This window comes from Bos indicus x Bos taurus, chromosome 16 (assembly GCF_003369695.1).
Source record: "Bos indicus x Bos taurus breed Angus x Brahman F1 hybrid chromosome 16, Bos_hybrid_MaternalHap_v2.0, whole genome shotgun sequence".
Classification (NCBI taxonomy): Eukaryota; Metazoa; Chordata; class Mammalia; order Artiodactyla; family Bovidae; genus Bos; species Bos indicus x Bos taurus.
Genome location: NC_040091.1, coordinates 78838930 through 78864531, shown reverse-complemented (window position 1 = coordinate 78864531; position 25602 = coordinate 78838930). Strand labels below are relative to the sequence as shown.

The 25602-nt window shown below is 61.7% G+C and overlaps 1 protein-coding gene across 2 annotated transcripts in view; it reads left to right on the top strand.

Annotated features, from left to right (window-relative positions):
- CACNA1S (calcium voltage-gated channel subunit alpha1 S) overlaps positions 1-25602 on the top strand; it is a 56517-nt gene that overhangs the window by 12149 nt on the left and 18766 nt on the right. For both annotated transcript variants that reach the window (XM_027565826.1, XM_027565825.1), the window contains exons 3-26: positions 2564-2703; positions 4797-4939; positions 5074-5226; positions 5611-5816; positions 6994-7097; positions 9226-9371; positions 9788-9869; positions 11600-11760; positions 13449-13674; positions 14636-14843; positions 15016-15136; positions 15419-15533; positions 15901-15994; positions 16564-16633; positions 17162-17294; positions 17868-17997; positions 18545-18604; positions 20038-20144; positions 20515-20602; positions 20850-20957; positions 22788-22840; positions 23022-23168; positions 23563-23764; positions 24095-24253. In XM_027565826.1, the coding sequence (XP_027421627.1) occupies positions 2564-2703; positions 4797-4939; positions 5074-5226; positions 5611-5816; positions 6994-7097; positions 9226-9371; positions 9788-9869; positions 11600-11760; positions 13449-13674; positions 14636-14843; positions 15016-15136; positions 15419-15533; positions 15901-15994; positions 16564-16633; positions 17162-17294; positions 17868-17997; positions 18545-18604; positions 20038-20144; positions 20515-20602; positions 20850-20957; positions 22788-22840; positions 23022-23168; positions 23563-23764; positions 24095-24253 (3156 nt within the window). The remainder of the gene's footprint in view (positions 1-2563; positions 2704-4796; positions 4940-5073; positions 5227-5610; positions 5817-6993; positions 7098-9225; positions 9372-9787; positions 9870-11599; positions 11761-13448; positions 13675-14635; positions 14844-15015; positions 15137-15418; positions 15534-15900; positions 15995-16563; positions 16634-17161; positions 17295-17867; positions 17998-18544; positions 18605-20037; positions 20145-20514; positions 20603-20849; positions 20958-22787; positions 22841-23021; positions 23169-23562; positions 23765-24094; positions 24254-25602) is intronic.

Here is a 25602-nt window from a genome sequence, read left to right as displayed (position 1 = left end):
CTGCTGGGCTGAGGGGCCCGGGGACGCAGGCAGAGGGGCGGGGCGGCGGGAGATCCAGGGGCCTGGATGTCACATGGGGGGTGTCCGGGTGTATGTGGGCCTGGGAGGCATGGGGGCACAGGTTGTGTGAGTTTGGGGGCAGGTGGATCAGAAAACGTTAGGGTGCAGAAAGGTTTGGACATGGTGGGTACTGGGGCCCAGGGCAGAGCAGTGGGAGGCATCCAGAAAGAGCCAGGTGGGAGTCCCACTCAGCAAGTTGGTGCCATCGGCTGAGCTGGACCGTGTGGAGGAGCGGGATCTGCGGAGGGGCATTCAGGTCAGAGGCAGAACACACGGAGCCCAGCCCTGGCCACCCCTGGACACGACCACGGGCCACGGCTCTGTGACAACCAGCAGGGCTATGCAGGGGGACCCAGGCACGGCCGAAGGGAAGGAGGCGCGGGGGGAGCAGGCCGCCAGGGAGCTCCGGGAAGGCTGGCCACCGGGCCTTCAGACGGCCTCCAGGGCGGTGCTTAGCGAGCAGCGGGGAGAGAGCCAGGGCCGGGGGCTGCGGTGACTCCACGTGACCCCGTTCCTGTGGCCAAGGAAGGGGCCCAGTCCCCTGCCTCGGCGGGATGCACGTGCACACAGGGTGCCCACGCAGAGTTCGGTAACTCCACATGCTTCAGGGTCGCGCCGGAGCTAACAGCCGAGGACCCTGAGTGACCTGTGGCCTCGACAAGCTCCCTGGTGGCCAAGCGGAAGCAGGATGGGCAGGGGCAGGTGCAGGCGCCCCCCTCCCCCCTCCGCCGCCCCAGCGTGTGGCCAGCTGCCTGGCCTGTGAGCTCTGCAGCTATTCTGGGCCCTGTTTTCCCTCCACTAAGCCCACTTCTGCCCCTGGGGCAGCAGCCGCTGGAGCGTTTAAATGCTGACTTGACTTCACTCACTGCTCCTTCTGCCCCCTCGGGCTGCCGGACTCCCAGCGGCCTGCCCTGCAAGGGACGGGAGCCCCATCCCCCTCAGCTCTGTTGTGCCGCCCCCACCCTCACAGGGAGCCGTGGGACGGCCCCTGGACAGTGACCCAGGGCGATGGCCCCAGTTCCCGGCTGCCTTACTTAGCTCAAGCACAGGCCCCACACAAGCCCTTCAGTAGGATGGTGCAGCCTTGCATTCCAGTCCTACAGTGCGGTTTTCTGGAAGGAGAAAGCTTTGGGCTTACAAGCTGGTGGAAGAAATAAGGGGCCCGTTAAGGAAAGCAGGCTTAGCCTATATGTGCCTCAGTTTCCCCCTCTGGATAGAAGGGGAAACCTTGCTTTTAGGAAAATTCTCTAAATACTAAATGGGGAGGTGTCTGAGACCGGATCTGTGTGAACGAGCTGTTGGGGACCTTGCCTCCCAAGCCTACCCTCTTGGAAGTAAAGTGAATCCCTGTCTGGGTCGCCAGCTGGGGGCTCTGACGTAGCAACGGTGCTGACCTGGAGGGGGCGGGTGACCGTGGGGACACAGGTGTAGGTGGTGGGGCTCAGGCCTCCCTGGGGGTCGGCTCCGGAGGGTGCTCTCTGTGCTCCTGCGGCTGGTCGTGCAGGGCCGTCCAGGGGTCGAGCCTGTGGGGGGCGCGGGGCGGGGGCGGGCACAGAGCTCTGAAGCCTGGCTCAGAAGACAGTGGGGTCAGCCTGGAGCCCTGACAGGGTGAGCTGCTACTTTGGAAATAGCTGCCTCCTGGACCGGGGACAGGGAGGGGTGACTGGGGCAGCGTGGGGGTGGGGCGGGGTCTGGGGAGGCCTGGAGGAGCCCCCCTTCAGTCGGGGGCTGGGCGGTGGGGGCTGAGCCAGGAGCCTTAGCCTAGCCCCTGAACTGCGGGGCCCCCTCCACAGCAGTGAGCTTGCAATGCCCCCACCCTGCATGACGGCGCTTGGGCTCCCAGGTGGTGCCTGTCGGCTTTGGATGTGGGCACGTGGGATGGGCGGAGGGATCACAGGAAGTGGACGAAAGGGAAGACTCTGACCGCCCGGAAGGCCCCTCCGGAACCCTAGTGAGTGCTCCCCAACCCTGCTCCCTTGAGTCCTCGGGATGAGGGAGAAGATGCCCACACAGGAGCCACCTGGGGCCTTCATCCGGGGGCTGTCCCGACTGTTCATCCATTCGTCCCGTTCTAGCCTGGAGGTGTAGAGTCATTTTTTGAAAAAAGAGGAACTTTCCTGGTGGTCTGGTGGTTGGCTCTGCGCTTGCACTGCGAGGGTTGTCATCTTGGTGTCTGGTCCTTGAGCCAAGATTCCACAGGGCAGCGTGGCCAAAAATAAAAGAGCAAAAACCAGCGCCTCCCCTGCCTCCCCCGCCTCCCCGTAGTTTATATCTTAGTGAGTGAGGCAGGAAAGGAGCCAGATAGAAGCATGTGTGGCTTTTTCAGCTGGGGATACACTCAGAAGACAGAGTGGGAGGAGGAACAGAGGATGTCAGAGGCCACCCAGTGCCTGGGGCGGCCCCCTGGGGAGGGGCCCTGCAGGAGGGAGGGACCCAGGTGGTAGGGTAGCAGGCGCAGGAGTCCCGAGGCGGCTGAGCCTGGTGCGACCCCCTCACCCCGCAGGAGAAGCTGGAATACTTCTTCCTCATCGTCTTCTCCATCGAGGCCGCCATGAAGATCATCGCCTACGGCTTCCTGTTCCACCAGGATGCCTACCTGCGCAGCGGCTGGAACGTGCTGGATTTCATCATCGTCTTCCTGGGGTGAGTGAGGCTGGGGTGCGGGGCTGAGCCGGGCGGGGACCCCAGGGCCCAGAGGCGGGTGCAGCGGTGAGTGGGGTGGGGCAGCGGGGGCGCCAGCAAGTCACACCGTCCCCAGCCAGGCACCGCCAGCCTGCCTGCTCTCTGCACACACGGCTGGAAACGTGTGCCTGCTTTCAGGGCCCAGCAGTTTCTGGACGTTCATAAATTTCTCAGCCTTCGGTACCATCTCTCCACGGACCGGTGTGGAGCATGTGTCACTGGAGTTCACGAGAACGGACATTCGGTAACCTGTAGGAGTCTGCTTGGGCATCCCAAGTGGCGCTGGTGGTAAAGAACCCGCCTACCAATGCAGGAGACACGAGACGCACGTTCGGTCCCTGGTCGGGAAGATCCCCTGGAGGAGGGGGACGTGACAAGCCGCTCCAGTATTCTTGCTGGAGAATCTCATGGACAGAGGAGCCTCGTGCACTCCTGGTGCACAGTCCGTGGGGTCACAAAGGGTCAGACACGACTGAAGCGACTGAGCACGCAGGAGGCACACGGGTCTGCTTGGGCCGCCATGACACGATGCCACAGACCGGGGGCCGATACCCCAAAATTTATGTTCTGACTGTTCTGGAGGCTGGAAGTCCAAGGTCAAGGTGGTGCCAGGTTTCTCCTGAGGCCTCCCTTCCTGGCTTGCCGATGGCCACCTTCTTGCTGTATCCGCACGTGGTCCTTCCTCTATCCACACACACCCCTGTGGTGCATGCCCAGGCATGTGCCCACGTTTCCTCTTGTACTAAGGGCACCAGTCAGACAGTTAGAGCCCACCCTAACAGCATCCTTTTCACTTGAGTTGCTTCTTTACAGTCCTGTCTTCAAATACAGTCATATTCTGAGATCCCAGGAGTTAGGGTTTCAGCATATGAACTGGGAGTGGGGTGGGGGGGCATGGCTAAGCCCATGACATAAGATGTAGAGCCACCACCTAACTATAACAGGGCTTCCCACTGGGCACGTACTGTTGTGAGAGCTGGACCGTAAAGAAGGCAGAACGCCAAAGAATTGATGCCTTTCAACAGTGGTGTTGGAGAAGACTCCTGAAGGTCTTGCTTGGGCAGCAAGATCAAACCAGTCAATCTTAAAGGAGATCAACCCTGAATATTCACTGGAAGGACTGATGCTGAAGCTGAAGCTCCAGCATTTTGGTCATCTGATGCCAACAAACAACTCACTGGAAAAGTCCCTGATGCGGGGAAAGACCAAGGGTAGAAGGAAAAGAGTTCGTCAGAGGATGAGATGGTGGGACGGCATCACTGACTCGATGGACATGAGTCTGAGTAGGCTCCAGGGGATAGTGAAGGACAGGGAGCCTGGCGTGCTGCCGTCCGTGGGGTCACAAACAGTCAGACACGACTGAGCGACTGAACCAAACACAGAACTTACTCCAGAGGCTGCTGTCTTAACCACTAAGCTGCCCTTCAAGTCAATAAAAACCATGGTGCTTACTTAGCAATTGTACAATACTGCTCTGGGCAGAACACGGAGAGGAGGGGGATACTATGAGTCAGCCTCTGCCCTGGACGGACTCCTGGCTGGAGGCCACGCTCCCGTGTGGTGTGGTCCAGGGGCAGCTGTCAACAGGATACAGAAGGGCTTGAGACGGACCTCAGAGTGACCTGAGAGCAGGAAGGAGGGTCCGGAGCTTTGTCAGCCAGGCAGCAGGAGGAATGCCCGCAGGAGAGCCAGCCCTGGGCTTTCTCCTCCGCATCCCCTAGGTGTGGGCAGCTGGAACCGCCCACCCACCCCAGGGAGCGCTCAGCCCCCAGGCCTGACACAGATGCTGTGACACCAGCAGTTCCACCCGCACCTTAAGGGCCAGAGTGGACATCACCGATGGGCCCAGTGTTCCTCTCACTGAGCCTGAACATGGCTGCGGGGTCTTTTCTAAAATTCCCGGGACAGAGAGACATCACCAGAGCAGCCCCCGGTGTGGGGCCCCATGTCTGCCCGCCCCGCCTCCCTACAGGTCCCCGGACGGGACAAGGGCCCTGACCCCGGGCAGAGGCCTAGCTGACCGCGGGCCCCGTCTCCCTCTTTTGTCGCCGCAGGGTCTTCACCGTGATCCTGGAGCAGGTCAACCTCATCCAGAGCAACACGGCCCCGATGAGCAGCAAAGGCGCGGGCCTGGACGTCAAGGCACTGCGGGCCTTCCGCGTGCTCCGTCCGCTCCGGCTGGTGTCCGGGGTGCCCAGTGGGTGGCGCAGCCCTGCCCCTCCCTCGGCCTGCTCCCTGCCCCCGTTCTGGGCCCCTTTGGGCTTGGTGTCCCGGGGAGGGCCTGGAAAGCGAGAGGGAGGCTGAGTCTCCGCCCCCCGCCCCGCCCCGCAGGCCTGCAGGTGGTCCTCAACTCCATCTTCAAGGCCATGCTGCCGCTCTTCCACATCGCCCTGCTGGTGCTCTTCATGGTCGTCATCTACGCCATCATCGGCCTCGAGCTCTTCAAGGGCAAGATGCACAAGACCTGCTACTTCATCGGCACAGGTGCGCTGGGGGGCTGGGCCTCAGGGCGGGGGCGGGCTCTGTCTCAGCGTCCCAGACGGAGCTCTCTCGAGTCCAGGCGGGAGGCCCTGCCCACACCTCCACCCCTGCCGCCTCCTTCTGCAAAGTGATCCACGGCGTGCCTCGCAGCCTCGGGTCTCTAGAAGCCTCGCCTCCAGGGAGGTCTGCCCGGAGCTGCTGCCCGCAGGCGCCGCTGTGCCTACCCATATCCGTGGATCCGTGTCTGGATCCTTACCCACGCCCCGGAGCCTCCCTGCGGTCTGCACCGCACGCTCCCGCTGGGCTGTCCTCCCGACTTCACAGTCTTGTTGAGACGCCCCCTCCCGTTCCCGCCTGGGGCTCACTGCTCTCGCCGCCCGCCCTCAGACATCGTGGCCACGGTGGAGAACGAGAAGCCGTCCCCCTGCGCCCGGACGGGCTCCGGCCGCCCCTGCACCATCAGCGGCAGCGAGTGCCGTGGCGGGTGGCCCGGCCCCAACCACGGCATCACGCACTTCGACAACTTCGGCTTCTCCATGCTCACCGTGTACCAGTGCATCACCATGGAGGGCTGGACCGACGTCCTCTACTGGGTGGGTCTGGGCCCGGGCCCGCCGGCTGTCCCCTCACCCGTGGGCTCGGCCGTTGGTGGGCCTGCCAGTCCTGGCCCCTGGAGGGCCCGCTGCTCCCCTCCCCTCCAGCATCCCAGTGGGAGGGTTGGGGTACCACCTGTGTCCGCAGCCCCAGGAGCAGTGAGGGTGGAAACCAGGAGCTTGGTGGCTTCTGTCTCAGCTCCTGCCTTGTCCCCAAGCCTGGCTGTAAGTGACTCGCCCCTCATGGCCAGGAATCTCAGATTTCCTGAGGGAGGAAGGGCCCTGCGAGTCTCTCTCCTCACTGCTGGGCAAGGCTGCTCTCCCATAAAAAGGTGATTGGATATCAGATCCCTCGTCTGTAGAATAAAAATACCGGCTCCACAATCGGGTAGTTAGATGGTTAGTGAGTCTGTTAACTGGGTCCCCACAGTGCCAACACACACCCGGTGTGTGGTCCTCCTGTTGAGAAGGTTCTTTATTTGGTGTTACTCAGAGCTATTTGATCCTCCAGCAATGGAAGGCATGATCCCATTTTCTGGATAAGGAAACTGAGGCTCAGAGAGGTTTGGTGACTTGGCCTCTGGTGGCTAGTGAGCGACACGGCCAAGACTGACCTCTAACCCCCCCGGATCCAACCCCGGAGCCTGGCCACGGGGTGACGCTGCCTATGGGGGACAGTGGTAGAGCTGTCAAATGCTTTGCATACGTAAAGCACCCGTGTGACTGGCTCTCGTGAGCTCAGATCATGGGAACCAGTTATGAAACGTCTCAGAGGACTGTCACACATGTTGTTTCGCCTGTGACCAGCCTATGAGGGGCGAGCTCACATCGTCAGTCCAGGAGGCGCTGGGACAGGGCTCAGAGATGCCGGGGGACTCATCGCAGCCACAGGTGGTTCCTGAAGGAGCCGGCCGAGTGCAGGCTGAGGCTCGGAGTGTTTCTACTCGGAGAAATCTTGGCTGGAAAGGAGGCTGGAGGCGGCCTGCAGGACGGGGTCCAGGCAGGGAGCCAGGTGGTTGGAGGGAGGCAGGGCTCTGTCCCGCCGGCCAGGTAGCCGTCAGCCAGGCCCCAGTGCTGCATCCTCAGGCTGGACCTGGGTGGCCAGGTGCCGCGAATGGGCAAGCTTGCGGAGGGCCTGGACCCGCACACCGGGGACTCACACCCGTGTCTGGACCAGGTGAACGATGCCATCGGGAACGAGTGGCCCTGGATCTACTTTGTCACCCTCATCCTGCTGGGCTCCTTCTTCATCCTCAACCTGGTGCTGGGCGTCCTGAGCGGGTGAGGGCCCAGAGGCAGCTGCGGGGGGGAGTGGAGGGGGAGAAGGAGGGGCGGGGAGGGAGAGAAGGAAGAGGCAGCTGGGGGGGGAGTGGAGGGGGAGAAGGAGGGGCGGGGAGGGAGAGAGGGAAGAGGGCAGGGGGTGTGACTTAGAATGCCCATTCCTCCCCGGGTCCCCTTAGCCGAGAGCAGGCTCCCCACTAGCAAGGAAGAGCGAAGATGCAGGGAGAGCTCCCCTTTCTCCACCCCCTTCCTCCTCCTTGAGCCTTCTTCCATCCTCGCTTCCTTCGGCCCCTCTGCGTGAAGCCCCCAAGATCCCGGCCTGCAGCCCCTGGAGGTGCAAGGTCTGAGGCTCAGCTCCAAGAATGGCCTCCGGGCTGAGTGCGCAGACTGGGGCAGGAGGCCCCAGTTTAAACCCTTGTGCTGCTGCTTGCTGGCTGTGTGACCTTTGCTAATTCCTTAACCCCTCTGTGCTTCAGGGGTCACCTCTGTCACAGAGGAATAACGTCAGGGCCTGCTTCACAGGCTGGCTGGGAGAACGCACGGGTCCATTATATAACAGACTTAGAGCAGAGGCCGGCACACCACGGGCACTGCATGCTCGTGGTCATGAAGTGGTCACAGCGCCGCCCTGACTCATCCCAGTAGGAAGCACTTGTCAGATCCCAGTGTTGGAAGTATCACTACCTTGAAATTATGATGGTTTTTAGAACTGAGGCTAGATATTGCAGTTCATGAATTACTAAAGAAGCATTTGTTCAGCTGCTAAGTCACGTCCAACTCTTTGTGACCCCACGGACTGCAGCAGGCCAGGCTTCCCTGCCTTTCACCAACTCCTGGAGTCTTACATGTAATTTCAACACCATTTCTTTATGTCTCAACAACTACATTTTCATACCACTGGTTCCGTCGTCAGGCTCTGGTTTCCAAATGAAACACTTTACAACACTGCCCGAAATGGAGCATTTTCCCCATGGTTCTGAGGAGGGACCCACAGCTTTCACAGGAGCCCTGAACGGACCGGGACACAAGGTGGCCAAGAACCCCTCTTGGACCCTGCCCGGCAGTGTGAGGGTGCAGGTGGTGTGAGCAGACCCTCAGGCTGGCTGCCCCCCGCCCTGCCCGGAGCCTTCCCCGACCCTCGGGTCCCCCATCTGGCTGCTGCAGCCTGGTACCCTCAGGCTGGCTGCCCCGCCCCTCAGGCTAGCTGCCCCCCGCCCTGCCCGGAGCCTTCCCCGCCCCTGGGGTCCCCCATCCCACTGCTGCACCCGGGTTTCTTCGAGGCCCAGGAGCCCCCACCCCGCCCCTGAAGCCTTAGGTCTGTAAGCAGAACTAAATCCGTCAGGCGGCCTACAGGGCCAGGGCTGCAGGGAAAACCAGTGATTCGGGGCAGCTCTCGGCCTTCCCCAGGCAGTATACTGACTAGGGCCAGAGCAGGAAGTCAGGCCAGACTTCACTGGGGCTCCTCACCAGCTGCAGGAGGCAGCAACAAGCCAGAGCCTCCTTCGCTGGTTCCTGGGGTGGGATGAACGTCCCGGTGTGCCCAGGGGCTGGGCCGCAGGCGGTGCCGAGGTGGTGTGCCCAGCCCTCGTGGTGTTGGGTATACGGGGCATGTGCAGTAACCTGCTGCTCCGGCTCTCCAGAAACGGCAGTAGGGGCGGTTTTTTTTTTGTTTTTGTATCTTTTGGTCCAGAGTTTGCCCCAGCTGCACATGCAGCAGGTATTTTTAGTCCCGTGTAGTTTCTTTGTATCTTGTTGCTGGAGGAGAGGTGTGTCCATGTGCAAGCAGGGTGCAAAGGATCGCAGGCTGTCCCAGCCTGTCTCGGGAGGGTCCAGGCAGTTCTCTTAGGCAGTGGATGGTCATGCCACTAACCCCTGCCCAAGGTCACCCAAGACGAGGCAGGAGAAATGAGATGGGATGAGAAGGAACAATAGAGGGGGGCACGTGCGCCAAGCATCCTGGAGGGCGGGGCAGGGGGGAGTGCTGCCCTCGGCCCCGGAAGGTCCCCAGACCCCCGAGATACCCAGACCAGGAGGATGGGCATGTCCAGCCTCAGAAGGGGCTCAGTGACCCAAGAAACTCCATCCCTGCAACTGGTTCCTCCTCCTCCTCCTCCCCGGCCCCCTGCAGGGAATTCACCAAGGAGCGGGAGAAGGCCAAGTCCAGGGGGACCTTCCAGAAGCTGCGGGAGAAGCAGCAGCTGGAGGAGGACCTCCGGGGCTACCTGAGCTGGATCACGCAGGGCGAGGTCATGGACGTGGATGACTTGAGAGAAGGTGGGAGCCATGGGCAACAGTCAGCACCCCGTCCCAAGCTGCCCTCGCGCCGCCCCCAATAAGGGCATCACCACGCCCTGCTCCCCCACAGCCCCAGGGCTCGATGAGCAGGACTGAGGGCCCCACTTTGCAGATGAGGAAGCATGGCCCCTAGAGGGCAAGCCTGGTGCCTGGAGGTGGAGGTGGCCAGGTGGGCCCAGGGCCCGTCCAGAGCACTGACTACCAAAGTACCTCGCGGCCCCCAGGAACCACCCTCCCGATGGTGCAGGCTCTCTGGCTCCTGGGAATCAGGACAGCGCAGAGGGAGGGGTCCAGGCCCACACAGGGCCGCTATCCCAGGTGTCCCTGGTCTGTGCCCTTTCCTGGTGCGTCCAGCCCAGAGGGGAGCCTGGCCACCTGTGCCTCTCTGTCCCCAGGGAAGCTGGCTCTGGATGAAGGCGGCTCCGACACGGAGAGCCTGTACGAAATCGCGGGCCTGAACAAAGTTATCCAGTTCATGTGAGTGTCTGCCCGGCTCCGGGTCCCCCCAGCCCCAGTCACCCACCGTGGGTAGCTTCTGGGTCACGTTCCCTGAGTGCGGGAGGAGGGCATTGAGCAGATGACCTATTTCCACATCACGTGAGGGAGACACTGGGAGCCGGTGGGGTAATTAGTCCCGGGAACCTCTGCTCCAGCAGGGGAGGCCGCAGCGTCGCAGGCCTCTGGGGCAGGGGGCTGGAGCCCTGGCGCCTTTGTCTCCAGAGGACCGTGAGTTTGTTTGATTGGCTGCTTCCAAATTCACACACAATTGTGACTCTGAGAGATCCAACTATAGAGAAAGGCACCAAAGAAAAGATGGAGTCCTTGCTGCCCTTCAAAGAGGTAACCATGGAGACGGATTTGCATCCCTCCAAGGCTGCTTCTACGCATTCATCTCTCTGACACACACATGCACGCGTGTGCGCACACACACATACACACACGAGTTTTTTACATGACAGGGTTTCTCATGTTAACCACGGTCACTTCGGAACCAACAAAAGGACCCAACACACAGGAGGGCTTGCTGGATAAATGATATGATCCACCCATAAACTGGAAGCTGACGTCCTAAATTTAGAATGATCTATTTAGGGCAAATTTATACACACGAAAACTTGTTTTAAAAAAAGACTTTCTTTTCTCGGAGCAGTTTCAGATTCACAGCAAAACTGAGCAGAAGGTGCAGAGACTGCCCACCTGCCCTCCCCTTGATCATGCCCGGGGCCCCTGCCATCAGCACCTCCACCAGATGGGCCGTTTGTCACAACTCAGGAACCTGCGTGGACAGCATCACCACCCCGAGTCCAGTTTATGCTGGGGCTCAGCCTGTGTCTGATGATGCACACCCACCATTATAATATCATGCGGAGTGTAGCTGCCCTAAAAAGCCTCTGCTTCTGCCTATTCACACCTCCACCTCCCATCCCTGGCAACCTACCACTGAGCTCACTATCTCCAAAGTCTTGCCTTTCCCAGAATGTCACAGTGTGCGATCTCAGGCGGGCTCTTTTTACTTAGTGACACGCAGTTAAGGTCCCTCTGCAGCTTTGCAAGGTGTGACAGCTCACACACACACCTTCTGGCAGTAGATCTTTGAACATAAACTATTCCACAGCATGAATGTGTCATAGTCTAGTTAATCTGTCCAGTTTGGGGCAGTACAAACTGTGCCGAAGGGAACAGTTGTGTGTAAGAGTGAACGTCTCTGCCCGGTGGATTCCTAGAAAGACTTGCTGGGTCAGAGGGCATGGAGATGCTGAACCCCGGTAAACGCTGCACGAAGGCTGTGCCAGAGATGGAGGTGCCATTTCTGTGAACCCTCCCCAACACCAATGTGACCAATTTGCTAAAGAACTGACTTTATGACCAGCGAAACGGGGCATCCCAGTGTGGCTCTACTTAAGATGGAAACGCATGGAGCCCTACTCTGGGCCTGGCACTGCGCTAAACTCAGCGCCTGTGTTGTCTCTAGTGACCCCCAAGGTCAGCATCGCTGCTGTTCTCCTCTGAAATGTGAAGATATTTGCTCTAGGAGGCAAGATTTGCCACCTGTCTCTGCAGCTCACATTCTTGTCTCCTCTGGTGTAGCTGGAGGAGGGAGTGGGTGGTCAGACTAAGTGTGACCAGAGCGGCCTGAAGGCAGCCCCGGGGGAGGTGGGGGCTCTGGTAACACAACCTTTTCCCCTCCCTCCGTGCCTGCTTCTCAGCCGACACTGGAGGCAGTGGAACCGTGTCTTCCGCTGGAAGTGCCACGATGTGGTGAAGTCCAGGGTGTTCTACTGGCTGGTCATCCTGATCGTCGCTCTCAACACACTGTCGATCGCCTCAGAGCACCACCACCAGCCTCTCTGGTTGACCCACCTGCAAGGTGAGACATGTGACTGGCGGCCAAAGCCAATGGTGCCTCAGGTTCTGTGAAGTCAGTTAGACGTTGACATCATTTTCTAGGAACTCTAGTGGTGGCCCTCTCTTCCTCGTGGCATTACCAGGGGAAATATTAATAACAGCAGCACACTGGGGACCCACCAGGTGCTTGCCAGGTGCCTGGGCAAATGATCACAGACACAGCTATTGGATGGACCGGTGAGCAGTGACTGAGCGCTTCACACATCCAAGTTCATTCAAGTTCTACTCCATACACAGCAGCCTCTCACCAAGTGTTTAGAGCATACACGCTCTATGTAAGGCCAAGTAAAGAATGCAGGGAACACAGAGAAGGAAGGTACCTCTCCCACCTTCAAGGAGTTTCCTGAGCCAAAGAAGAAGACAGATATTGATGAGTGATGTCAGGTCAAATAGGGAGGGCAACGATGGAGGGAAATGTAAGGGGAGGATTACAGAGGAGGGGAGGCTGGATGGGAGAAAGACACTCTGGTTAAAATGATGAAAAAGATAAAAGAAGGAAAACTGCTAGAAAACTATCTTTTTCTGTGGGGAGGAGACAGGAAATAATGTTACAGATCAGATGCATGTATGCATTCATCCATCTATTCGTCTATCCACTCATCCATCAATCAATCCATGCATCTGTCCATCTGTTCATCCATCCATCTAACCATCCACCCATCCACACATCCATCCATCCATCTAACCATCCATCCATCCACTCATTGCAGCCAACATTCTTGAGAACTCCTTAAGTGTGTTAAGCATCGTTAATGCGTTGTCAATAACCAATGTAGACAAAATGTGAACACTATCCACCAAGAGGGGTCAGAGATGAATTTGAGGTCCCTGGTCTATGCAGATAAGTGAATGGCAGTGCCACTTGCTGAGATGGGGAAGACAGTCAGTGACCAGGTATTTTTTTGGGATGGGAGAAGACAGGCAGTCCCCATCAGCTTAATCTTGGGCATGTTGAGTTTGAGGTTCCTTTGAGACATCCCAGTGAGACGTTGAGGAGACAGACGCAAATTAGGTCTGGGAGCCAGTGGAAGGTCTGGGTTGAAAAGTCAGAGTCCGGAGTCACCAGCAGGCATGATAATCGAAGCTTGGCCTTAGAAGGCATCACCAGGCCCCCAGAGGACGGTGTGCACTCACATGCTCAGCTCAAGTGCAGCACTCAGGGGGGGTGGGGGTGCCTCTGTAGAGGGGCACAGGAGAAGAGGGCACAGGAGAAGCTGGAGGAATCCTAGGGGGGTGTGGTGTCCAGGAGGCAAGGGAAGCGAACATTTTAAAAGGCAAGAGGGGACTTCCCTGGCAGCCCAGTGCTTAGGACTCTGCCCTTTGGGTTCCGACCCCTGGTTGCTGTGTTTCTGGGAGGTCAAGGAAATGGGGTCAAAATGCCTGCGGCTTGATTGCTGGAGTGAGGAGGGCGGGCCTGCCAAACGCGGTACAGTTTACCTTGTTAGAATCTAGGCTGTGTCCCTTCAGTGGGGAGGATTCACCAGGTTTTACTGGATCTGGAGGGCAGGGAGAGGAGGATGTCCTGGAATCGCCGCGGGGAGGGTGCCGGGTGTGGGGCCCTTGTGTCGCTGGAAGTGGAGGGTCACTGGGGGCCTGGCCCAGGCCGGATGCGCAGGGCAGTGGCGCTGAGCTGCGCGGGCCGCCCTGCAGACGTGGCCAACCGGGTGCTGCTGGCCCTGTTCACCGTGGAGATGCTGATGAAGATGTACGGGCTGGGCCTGCGCCAGTACTTCATGTCCATCTTCAACCGCTTCGACTGCTTCGTGGTGTGCAGCGGCCTCCTGGAGATCCTGCTGGTGGAGTCGGGTGCCATGTCGCCCCTGGGCATCTCGGTGCTGCGCTGCATCCGTCTGCTGCGGATCTTCAAGATCACCAAGTGAGCGGGGGCGTGGTCCCGGCGCCCCGCCCCTCCCCCGCTCCTCCCTCCTGCCTCCCTGCCCCGCCCCTCTACCATTCCAGCAGGGGCGTGGTCCCGTCCGCCCCCGCCTGCCGCGCCCCACCCCTCCCACCACCCCGCCCCACCCCTCCCACCGCCCCGCCCCTCCCGCCTGCCCCACCCCTCCCGCCTTGCCCCGTCCCGCCCCTTCACCCTCCAAGCAGGGGCGTCGCCCCGACCGCCTTGCCCTGCCCCTCCACCTTTCCATCAGGGAGCGTGGTCCCACCGCCCCTCCCTCCTGCCTCCCTGCCCCGCCCCTCTACCCTTCCATCAGGGGCGTGGTCCCTCCCGCCCCGCGCCTGCCCCGCCCCGCCCCTCCGACCACCCCCACACCTCCTGCCTGCCCCGCCCCTCCGACCACCCCCACACCTCCTGCCTGCCCCGCCCCTCCCGCCTTGCCCCATCCCGCCCCTCCACCCTCCCAACTGGGGCGTGGTCCCGCCTATCCGCCTGCCCCGCCCCTCCCCTCCACCTTTCCATCAGGGGGCGTGGTCCCGCCGCCCCTCCCTCCTCCTCCCTGCCCCGCCCCTCGACCCTTCCCCCTTCCACCTCCATTTCTCCTGTTTACTTACCTCTCACCAGGCCGATTGAGGGGCATGGAAAAGAGAGAGGAAAGGGAAGAGACTGGGAGAAGGAGGAAGGAAAGGAAGGTGGAACAGGAGGAGGAGAAGGGGGTGGTGAGAAAGGATAGCCGAGAAGAGGGCGTGGAGTGGTCGCGGGCCCTGGGTGCAGGGGAGGGGTGGGCCTCACCCCCGTGGGGTTCAGAGTCTAGTGGTGGCCCCGGAAGTCAAACGGCCACCCTACTAAGGAGAACGAAATGACAAACCGGGATGGGAGCTCTGGATCCAGGCAGCCCGAGCCTGACCGGCCGCCCCACCTCAGCGCCCGTCCCGTCCTCCAGGTACTGGACGTCGCTGAGCAACCTGGTGGCGTCGCTGCTCAACTCCATCCGCTCCATCGCCTCGCTGCTGCTGCTGCTCTTCCTGTTCATCGTCATCTTCGCCCTGCTGGGCATGCAGCTCTTCGGGGGCAGGTACGACTTCGAGGACACCGAGGTGCGGCGTAGCAACTTCGACAGCTTCCCACAGGCCCTCATCAGCGTCTTCCAGGTAGGCCAGAGCCGCTTGCTGCCTGCCCTGCCAGGCGGGGCCTCGCCTCCTCTGACCCGTCCCCCGTCCCCTCCAGCCGTGGACAGTTTTGGGGCGACGTTGGAAGGGGTCTCTTGGACAACGTAGTCCCCAGGGAGGACTCTCACATCCCTCTGTTTCCCTCCCACCCCAGGTGCTGACAGGAGAGGACTGGAACTCCGTGATGTACAACGGGATCATGGCCTACGGCGGCCCATCCTACCCCGGGGTGCTCGTCTGCATTTACTTCATCATCCTGTTTGTTTGCGGCAACTGTATCCCCTGGGGCGCAGGGCTCAGAAGAGAGCCCGGAGTGGGGAAGGGTCCAGGTGCCCAGGCCCTCTGCAGGAAGGGGGGAGTGCCCAGGATCAAGGGCGGGGGAGGGGACACAGCAGGTGCCTTGTGGGGACAGCAGTAGGGCAGTTCCTTCCAGCAGGAGGTTAAGGGACCTCAGGGTGACTGGTGACAGCGGGGAGGAGTCAGTCCCAGAAAGCCCGAGCACCAGGGCAGGCAGGTCCTGCCGAGCCCAGCACCCCGGCTCCTTAGCGGCACCTCAGACATCCTGCTCAACGTCTTCCTGGCCATCGCTGTGGACAACCTGGCAGAGGCCGAGAGCCTGACTTCTGCCCAGAAGGCCAAGGCTGAAGAGCGGAGACGCAGGAAGATGTCCAAGTGAGTGGGTGACCCAGCAGGAGGGACCTGCGAGAGGGGCGGAGGGAGGGCACCCCACACAGGAGAGCTGAGCCGTCCTGGACCAAACCGAACCCAGACAGTACCACCACGGATGGCGCCACGGCCACCCCCCACCAGCTGGCAGGCCCTGGGATGGCTGACACCGAGGCTGCCGGCGCTGCTCGCTCATCGTGGGGGGAGGACGCGCTTGGCCTGTGCTGCTCCTGCCCTCGTGTAGTGCCCCGCCTCGAACCCTGGGTGGGGTCGGGGAGGGCGCCCTCAGGCTGAGCAGACCCCAGAAGGTGGAGGTTCTCTTCCATGGAGGAGCGGGGTCTCCACTTTGGGTTTGCTTGGTTTTCCAACTCAGGGGTCTCCCGGACAAGTCAGAGGAGGAGAAGGTGACGGTGGCCAAGAAGCTGGAGCAGAAACCCAAGGGGGAAGGCATCCCCACCACCGCCAAGGTGAGCCCGTCAGCCCATTGGGTGCTCTCAGGGGCTGCGGGGAGGGGCCTCTGAAAGTCCCCCTTTCGCCCATGCCTTAGGATGGGTGCTGTGGGAAGGGGGCTGTCTGCCTGGGCACCAGCCAGGTCAGGGCAGCTCCACTGCAGGGAAGCCTTTGCGCTGAGGGCGCACGCACCCCAACCGAGGAAGCAGACTTCTCTGTATCATGCCCGTTCCCCATCTGATACTCTGCTCCACGGAGCAGTGCAGACCAGCTTCTAGCCCTGCCGTTCTGTCCCGGCCTGGGGGCTGAGGAAGTAGAGTTCAGAGGGGCAGGGGGTGGGGGGGTCCTGGCCTGGGGACTCCTGTGTCTTCTGAGAACTAAGCGGGGGGTATGGTGCTCAGGCTCAGACAGGCGGGGGTCCCGGTGGCTTTCTGGGCCTGGCTTCCCCTTCGTGAGGTGGGAATGACTGACCGTGACGGCAGCACCCCCAGGCCGCAGGGAGGCTCAGGTGAGCTCACACCTGCACGCCCTCCGGCCGGTGGGAACCACAGCTCTGCCTTTCATCTTGCTCTGTTCCTCTCTCCAGCTGAAGATCGACGAGTTTGAATCCAACGTCAACGAGGTGAAGGACCCCTACCCCTCAGCCGACTTCCCAGGTGAGGGTCCCGAGACTGAGGGCGGGGTGTGCAGGGGTGGCTCCTCATGCTGGCTGTTCCCCTCCCCGCACCCGAATGAGGGTTTGTGGAACCCGACTCCGGGAGAGAGAAGCTCAGAGTCCATTTATCTCAACGGGACTCCTGCCCTCAATGGCACGAGGTGGGAGCCTGCCTGGCAGGCAAGTCAGGGGCAGAGCCGGGCCCAGCACTGTGGTCGCTTGCAGAGCAGGGCCCCTTGCGCCCCCAGCCTGCGAGCCACCCCAGGGTGGTACATCCAGCCCCGAGACAAAAGTTGCAGCAGCAAGACTCTGGGACCTTGCTCCTGGCCCCACTTCTGGAAGGTCCCGAGGCCGACAGCTCTCAGGCCAGCGTGCTGTGGGGAAGGGAGGTGCCCGGGTGGACCCTGCCGGCCCCCCACGCCACGTGTCACTCCCTGGCTGCCGGGGGCTCACGGTTGGTTCAGAGCACAGGAGCCGAGGGAGTAGTGAAGCGTGGAAAGACACCCCAGCCTCTCTGCCCTCCCCACAGGGGACGACGAGGAAGACGAGCCCGAGGTCCCAATAAGCCCCCGGCCCCGTCCGCTGGCTGAGCTGCAGCTGAAGGAGAAGGCGGTGCCCATTCCAGAAGCCAGTGCCTTCTTCATCTTCAGCCCCACCAACAAGTGGGTGGCTCCTCGGCGGTGGGGCAGGGTGATGGTGGGGTCTCAGAGAAGGCTGCTTCCTGCTCCGAGAAGACCGCCTTCTCCCAACTCTCTGGGCCTACAGTTACACTGTGAGAAAGGCATTCCTTTAACTTCAGATCTCTTGCTCCATTTAACGTGCCAGCATCCCCAGCAGACGTATATTTTAAGCCTCACGCGTTACTTATACCCAAGTGTGACCAGATACGTTGGTTCCTTTCTGAGAGCAGAGTGGGGCTGTAGTTCTCACGGGCTTCAGTCTGACACCTTTAGATAACAGACCATAGTTCTGGAGTTTCAGCGGTCAGCCTCAGGGCCTGAGGCTGGAGAGCAGCCTGCTCTGTGTTTTGATGGGAGCCATGGGATGGGCGGAGTGTTGGGGGAGGGCTTGTTGAGGGATGGGATGGGGCTGCGTAGCAACAGAACGGGGGCGGGGCCCGGCAAGTCCCGCAGAGGCCACCTGGATGCAGGCAGACCTTCTGCACTGACCAGGGCGGAGGCTGCTGAGGCCTGAAGGCCGCGTTCAGAGCCTCCTGACCCCCCGCTTGCCCACAGGATCCGCGTCCTGTGCCACCGCATTGTCAATGCCACCTGGTTCACTAACTTCATCCTGCTCTTCATCCTGCTCAGCAGTGCCGCCTTGGCCGCCGAGGACCCCCTCCGGGCTGAGTCCGTGAGGAACCAGGTGATGGCAGCCAACTCAGCGCCCCTCACTCCAGGCCTCAGGCACCCACACCTCACCCTGAGGCCCCCCCCGTTCAGCTGTATCCACTATGAGGCCCCCGGCATCACAGTTGCTTAGAGTTTAAGTCCCCAGAGGGCCAAAGCTGCCCGACTCACTCCTTCTGGACAGTGTGGTCACAGCATGTGCCCTAGACAGGCTCTGGGTGCTGGGTTTTAGCAGTGATGATGGTAGGGATGGTGGTGGTCTTGATGGTGATGGTGGTGTGGTGATGGTGGTGGTGTTGGGGGGATGGTGGTGATGGGGTGCGGGTGGTCTTGATGGTGACGACGGTGTGATGGTGGTGACGGTGGTGGTGGGAGGGGGTGGTGGTGCTGGGGGATGGGGTGGTGGGGGGTGGGGGGGTGGGGGGTGGGGGGATGGTGTGGGGGATGGGGGTGGGGGTGGTTTTGATGATGACAGCGGTGTGGTGACGGTGCTGATGCTGATGAAGGTAACGATGCCATCCCTGCTCTGCTCCTTCTCTCACTGACTCCTGCTCTGCCACCAGATCCTCGGGTATTTTGACATCGGGTTCACCTCTGTCTTCACTGTGGAGATTGTCCTCAAGGTGAGTGAAGGCCATGAGATGACACCCCGGGCCGGCTGGGGCCCCCACTTACACAGGCTGTGCTCCCTCGGGAGCTGGGTCGCAGGGAGGAGGGACAAGCCGGAAGGCGGCGGAGAGCAAGAGGGACAGACTCTCAGGACCCAGGGGACCGGGTGGTCTCAGCTCAGAGCTGGCATGAGCGGGCGAGCAGGCAGGTGGGTGCAGGCCTGGGGTACGGTCAGTGGGCAGCCCATGCGCCTCTCAGCAGAGCGCCCTGTGTGTCTGTGAAGCTTTGGGCACCTTCTTCCACCGTCCAGGCTCGGCTCGCCTAAGTGCAGACGGGGAGCAGTGATCTGTTCCCAGGCCTTTGTTGTCAGTGACTGAAAGGGCTCCCCCAGGGTCCCAGAGAAGTGGCTGTTGCCCTGGGCGGGGTTTCTGGCAGCTCCGCCCTCTCACGGCCCCCACCCCATGCCCCCCATCCATAGCACACCGCTGCCCTCCTGTTCTCACAGCGGACACACTGGGTCACACCATCATGGTGGGGGGTCTGGGGGCAGAGGTCTCCCACCTGTGACTGGGGCCCGGAGGGAAGAGGGGAGCCGTGCAAGGGGAGCAGGCCCAGAGCCGGCTGCAGTATGAAGGGAGGACAGTCCCTTCATTCAGGGGCCTGTTTATTGAAGGAATTGATCAGAGGGAAATGGTAGCTCCTTGGGGTCCAGGAGGACTTCTTGGAGGTGGTGATGTTAGAGTTAGGCCTTGAGATTGGACAGGACTTCATCAGAGAGAGAGTAGGGCACTCCAGGATGAAACAGTGACTGATGCATTGTACAGAGATGTTTGAGATGTGCTCAGAGAGGAGAAAGTGGACCATCTGGGCTGGGATACAGCACGTTTGGGGTGGGGGGTGGCGCCAGGCAAGGTCTTCAGTCTTGACAGGCTGTTGAGCCTGACCCAACCACTACTAGAACACTTTCCAGGGAGGAAGAGGAGGACGAAGAGGAGGGAGGAGGAGGAGGGAGGAGGAGGAAGGAGGAGGAAGGGGAGGAGGGAAAGGAGGAGGGGGGAGGAGGGAAAGGAGGAGGGAGGAGGAGGAAGAGGAGGAGGGATAGGAAAGGGAATTGTATCTGTAGGGCAGAGGGCAGGGCTTCTATAACAAGGAGACCCTGGGTTCCCATGGCCTCACTGCCCAAGAGAGGTCCCTGCGGTCCCAGAACCGGGCGCCGAGGATGGGGCTGTGCCCTGAGTGTCTGAGTGCCTAGAGTGTCCCCGGGTGCCCCATTAGGGGCGTGTCCCCAGGCTCCACCCACTAGGGGGCGTGTGTCCCCAGGCTCCACTCCCACCAGGGGGGAGTGTCCCCAGGCTCCACCCACCAGGGGCGTGTCCCCAGGCTCCGCCCCCAATCAGGGGCGTGTCCCCAGCCCCGCCCCGCCCCAGCATGCCGCCTCTCCCCCTAGATGACCACCTACGGGGCCTTCCTGCACAAGGGCTCCTTCTGCCGCAACTACTTCAACATCCTGGACCTGGTGGTGGTGGCCGTGTCCCTCATCTCCATGGGACTCGAGTGAGTGGGGCAGCGGCCCGTGTTGGTTGGTGGGCCCCGAGCTGCCTGGGGATGGCATTCAGGGTCCCTTGGTCTGGCACCACCTGGCCTGAGTGACAAGGTTCAGCAGGCAGAGTGTGTGTGGGAGACCAGGAGGGCATGTGGACAGAGGGCAGTTGCCCCCAGCCCTGTGGGGAACATGGCCCTGGTGCCTGGGGAGCTCCTGTCTGACGGAGGAGAAGGTCTGTGGCCCACCCTGGAGGGAGGCAGCCCAGGGCGGGAGGCCCCTCTGTCCCGGGGTGGGACACACGCAGCCTCAGGGGGCGGCCAGGCAGACAGGCGAGGATGCAGAGAGCTGGGGGCGGGGGAAGGCTGAGCAGGCCGCCCCCAGGTCCAGCACCATCTCCGTGGTGAAGATCCTGAGGGTCCTGAGGGTGCTCCGACCGCTCCGGGCCATCAACAGAGCCAAAGGCCTGAAGGTGAGAGGGGCCCAGAGGGACCCTCGGGGGAGGGGACCCCAAGCCTGACTCCAGACTTGGCCCAGACAGCACTGGCTCGGCCCGCCCCCTTTGCACAGTGGGGATGGGGATGAGCCCGGGCAGCTCTGTCCCCATGAGCCCTTTCTGTCCTCAACAAGCTGGGAGGGAGCTAAGCTTGCACTCGAGGCCCCTGGGCTGGGCTGGGCGTGAGAAGGGGCAGGTGCCAACCAGGCTCCCACCCCTGCAGCACGTGGTACAGTGTGTGTTCGTGGCCATCCGCACCATCGGGAACATCGTCCTGGTCACCACCCTCCTGCAGTTCATGTTCGCTTGCATCGGCGTCCAGCTCTTCAAGGTGAGCCCCGCCGGCCCCCCGCCCAGTGCTGGCTGGCCCATGTCCCCTCCAAGCAGAGGGAGGCCAGCTGTGAGGGCGCGTGTCCTGAATGCACGGGTGTAAGGCACGCTGTCAGGAGTTTGAGTGCGGACCCTCAGGGGTGGCCCCCCGCTGTCCCGCTGGCCCTCTGGATCGAGGCCCCGGTCTGCCAGCCTAAGCAGCATCCTCCCTGCTGCCATCCCCTCCACCCTCGGGGACAGGGCCGGGCCTAACCCTCACCCACCGCGCCTCTGCAACCTGAGCGCCCACTGGTGTGTCCACCGGGAGCTTCTGCAGGGCGGGGGTGGGGATCTGCTGTGTCCCATCTGGGAGCTGCCCCCTCAGGTTCTCAGTTTTCTGGGAGAATTCAGCCAGTCACTCCCGTCTGGGACTCAGCCAGCCCTGCAGTCCCGCTTCTTTTCCAGATCTGATTGCTGGATGCCTCTGGCTTTTAGATCACGTGCAGGACACAGACATGACCTCAAGGACAAATCCACATTCCTGACCTTCCAGGTCCTTCCAGAACCCTCTGCTCCCGCCCCCAAAGCACCATCTTTTCAATCGCGATTATATAACCTCAGTCATTCTTAGACATGCAATAGCTTCATCTCACAATCCTTCATTCATTTAACTAACATTTCGAGGGCAATTTCTTTGGGTCCAGGCCTCTGCTAGGGCTTGAGAGGGCCACGCTGCAAACCCCACCAGGTCGTCCCTGTGGGCAGGGGCAGGCTTTGGGGAGAGCTGTCAGGGTGGGGCTCCCAGAGGACGTTTAGGGGCCGGGTCCTGTGGGTTTCTGTCCTGGCACAGTGGGAGAGGTGTCTGGACTGACAGCTTAGTCTCAAAACAGTGCTCACAGCGGGCTGCATGCGGCCCATCCCCCCGCTCCAGCCAGGCTGCCCCGCCCTCCTGCCCAGCGTTGCCCTCTGCAACCTGGGGACCCTGGCACCCCTGAGGGCAGGGTCTCGATATGACCGACTCATTCTCACCTTGGCACCATCTAGGCTGCCGCATAGAAGCCCCCCAGACTCGCTCCCAGGGAACGAGGAGCAGCTGCCCTTCCGCCCTCCACCCTCTCGGTGCCTTAGTCTCTTATCAGCAGACCCCCAGTTCCCGCCCGCCCACATACGTTCACCTTCTGCTCTGAGACATCAGGGGAGGTGGTGACGCGGTGTGTGGCCTTCAGCTTGTCCTGTGTTCCTGGCGGAGGCAGTTCCCTCTCCTGGCCCTCGAGGGACCCGGACCAGTATCTGTGGGTTCAAATTTAATTTAGCCACAGGCAGACTGGCAATCACCTCCTTTTGCCCAAATGAAACATTCCGTGGGCACCCAGTGTGTAAGGCAGATCAGAGAAGCTGCTCAGGCTGAAATCCGCAGAGGGGCTCACAGAGCCCAACCACTGAGCCCTGGGGGTGGGCGTGCTGGGACCCCTGCGCCATGTGGAGATAAGAGGTCTCATCCGTCCCAGCTGGGCTCTGTCCCGGGGCCTGAGCCAGGGGTGTGGGGGGCGGGGCAGCCTGGTCCTTGCTCTGTGACAGGGAGACTCAGCAGAGGGGGCAGGGGCTGTGCCCGTGCTTCCCTTCCCCGGGCTGGCCTGGGCGCCAGCAGCGCCATCACGCAGGGGCCAGTGCCCAGCCTTGCCGCTATCTGCCCGGCGGGGAGCAGGGTGGGATGGACAGTCCTGGGCCCTGCCCCACGGCCAGGCCGCCCTGCAGAGGAAAACCCAGACCCTGCCCTCCTTCCTCCCTGCCACCCCATCTTTCCACCCTGTTTCCATGACAACCTGTCTCCCTCCTTCCCTCCGGGATACAGGGGAAGTTCTTCAGCTGCAATGACTTGTCCAAGATGACGGAGGAGGAGTGCAGGTGTGCAGGGGGGCCCTCCGCTGGAGAACTGGGGAACCTGAGCTCCTCGGGCTCACAGAGGCCCCTTCCTCGGGTGACCCTGGGGAGGGTCCCGGGTCCGGAGCACACTCACTGCCCAGGGCTGGGAGGACGTGGGGAGGGGGCCTGCGTGCAGTGTGGTGACCTGGCCCCCCGACCCCAGGGGCTACTACTATGTGTACAAAGATGGAGACCCCACACAGATAGAGGTGCGTCCCCGCCAGTGGGTGCACAACGCCTTCCACTTCGACAACGTGCTTTCGGCCATGATGTCCCTCTTCACCGTGTCCACCTTCGAGGGATGGCCTGAGTGAGTGAGCGGGGACCCTGGAGACACAGCCATGCCCGGGGGAGGCCCAGGAACCACCTGCTGGGCATGGCGGGGGCTCTCACGGCATGTGTGCGGGACGGGGTGCTGGCGGCTCACTCCAGGGACAGCCTGACCCGGGTTGCGTGGGACTGGGCCTCCCTGGCCACAGGGGCACCCTTCTGAGCGACTGGGGGGACACGGCACCCCGTGCGGGACGGGAGGCAGGCCCCTTCCCTGACCTGCCACAGCCTTTCCAGGCAGGGTCCTAACTTCTCCCCTACGGGTGACTGTCCAGGCGGCCCCCCGCTGCCGGTGGGACGGAGCCCACCCTTCCTAGTCAGGCTCGGCCTCAGCCTAGCCTGCCCAGCCCACCACTGTCCTCTGCCCACCCCAGGCTGCTGTACAAGGCCATTGACTCTCATGAGGAGGACAAGGGCCCCGTGTACAACCACCGCGTGGAGATGGCCATTTTCTTCATCATCTACATCATCCTTATCGCCTTCTTCATGATGAACATCTTCGTGGGCTTTGTCATCGTCACCTTCCAGGAGCAGGGGGAGACTGAGTACAAGAACTGTGAGCTGGACAAGAACCAGGTGCTGGGCCCCCTGCAGCCGGCATGAGGCTCGGGCCAGGGAAAAGGGTCCTGGGGTGGGGGTGACCCACGACCCTCCTCCAGCCCATCTCCCACCCGAAGCAGCACTCGGTGGTTGGGTGGGGTCCCCTGTGGACCTGTCGTGATGCCCAGAGCCCCTAGAAATGGGCATTGTCGGCTCCAGAGGAACCGCAGCCCTGGGGGAGACCCTTCCCTGAACAGCCGGCAGCGGCCACAGCTGCCTTTGGTCTGCCGAGGGCGGGACCCTCCAGCCCGGGGCGGGGGCGGGGCCGGGGCCCCGGCGCTGACCTGCCTGACGCTGCCCTCTTAGCGCCAGTGCGTGCAGTACGCCCTGAAGGCCCGGCCCCTGAGGTGCTACATCCCCAAGAACCCCTACCAGTACCGGGTGTGGTACATCGTCACCTCCTCCTACTTCGAGTACCTGATGTTCGCCCTCATCATGCTCAACACCATCTGCCTGGGCATGCAGGTGAGGCCGCCGGGACCAGGGCTGGACGGCCCGCTCTGTGCCAGCCATTGTGCTGAGGTGCCCTGTGGGGCAGAGAGGGGAGCGGGCCACAGGCCCGGGTGCCAGGCACGCGGCGGTGTATGAAGGCGGTGATTCAGGCGCACACGTGGCTGCAGCCACTCAGGGACGGGGCTGGTCACAAAGAGGGTGGGCCGTGTGGGAAGCCCGAAGTGCCCTCTCTGTGTTCCTTCTGCTGTCGCACATCTGGGTGGTGGAGGAGGTTGGAATGTTGGCTCCAGTCCCAAGAAAAGTGGGTTTAATGTTCACAGAACAGGCGTCTCTGCGGGGACGAGCACATTTGGTAGACAAGTCACAGTCAGCAGCGTCACTGCATGCTCAGTCCCTCAGTCGTGTCCGACTCTTTGAGGACCCCGTGGACTGTAGCCCACCAGGCTCCTCTGTCCATGGGATTTCCCAGGCAAGAGTACTAGAGTGGGTTGCCATTTCCTTCTCCAGGGGATATTTGCCTCCCAGGGGTCGAACCTGTGTCTCCTGCATTGGCAGGCGGGTTCTTTACTGCTGAGCCATCAGGGAAGCCCCTCAAGCAGCATGGTTATGAAGCCTTAATTATCTGATCCCTTATTCCAGTGAATCAATAGAATCGCACAGCAAGGCCCCTGGCCTAGGAGTCACACACACTCCCAAGGACCAGAGGCTGCCGGGCGGGGCAGGTCTGGAAAGGGAGTCCCGAGCTGGGGGTCCAGAGCGGAGGAGCCGGGCTCAACATGGGGGCCTGAGGCAGCAACAGGGGTCCGGCAGCCCAGCCAGGACAGGTGGGGCTGGGGCGGGGGCAGCTCCAGAGCCTCTGCTGCCTGGGAAGGTCTCAGGGAAGAAGTGGGCTTCTGTCAACTTTATTTTTAAGAGGGTGAGAGACTCCTGGGAAATGCTGGAGGACACAGATCTCAGGAGGGTTGTAGGGGAGACTCGAGGGGGCTGCGGGCACTGCTCCAGGCTGTCTCTGTGTCCCGGGGGGGCAGCCAGCAGGCACAGGTGACCGTGGGTGGTGGTGGTCGCCCCAGCCTAGAGCCAGGGGGCTTTCCTCCTGGTCCTGCACCCAGGCAGCTCCGGGGAGCTGGCCACAGAGCCTCCCCACTCCGGCCTCCCAGAACAGATGTGTGTGGGTAACCTGCTCATGGGACCCGGGCTGGGCCCCCCTCTCCTCCCTTCACAGTCCTTCCGGGGAGAGGGCGTGGCCGTGAGGCCCAGTAGGATTCTGGACGTGGCCGGAGTAGGCTCCCGGTTCTCTGAGACTAAGGAAAGTGGGGCAGGGGCTGGGGAAGGAGGCGGGGCTCTGGGGGAGCCACCCAGCC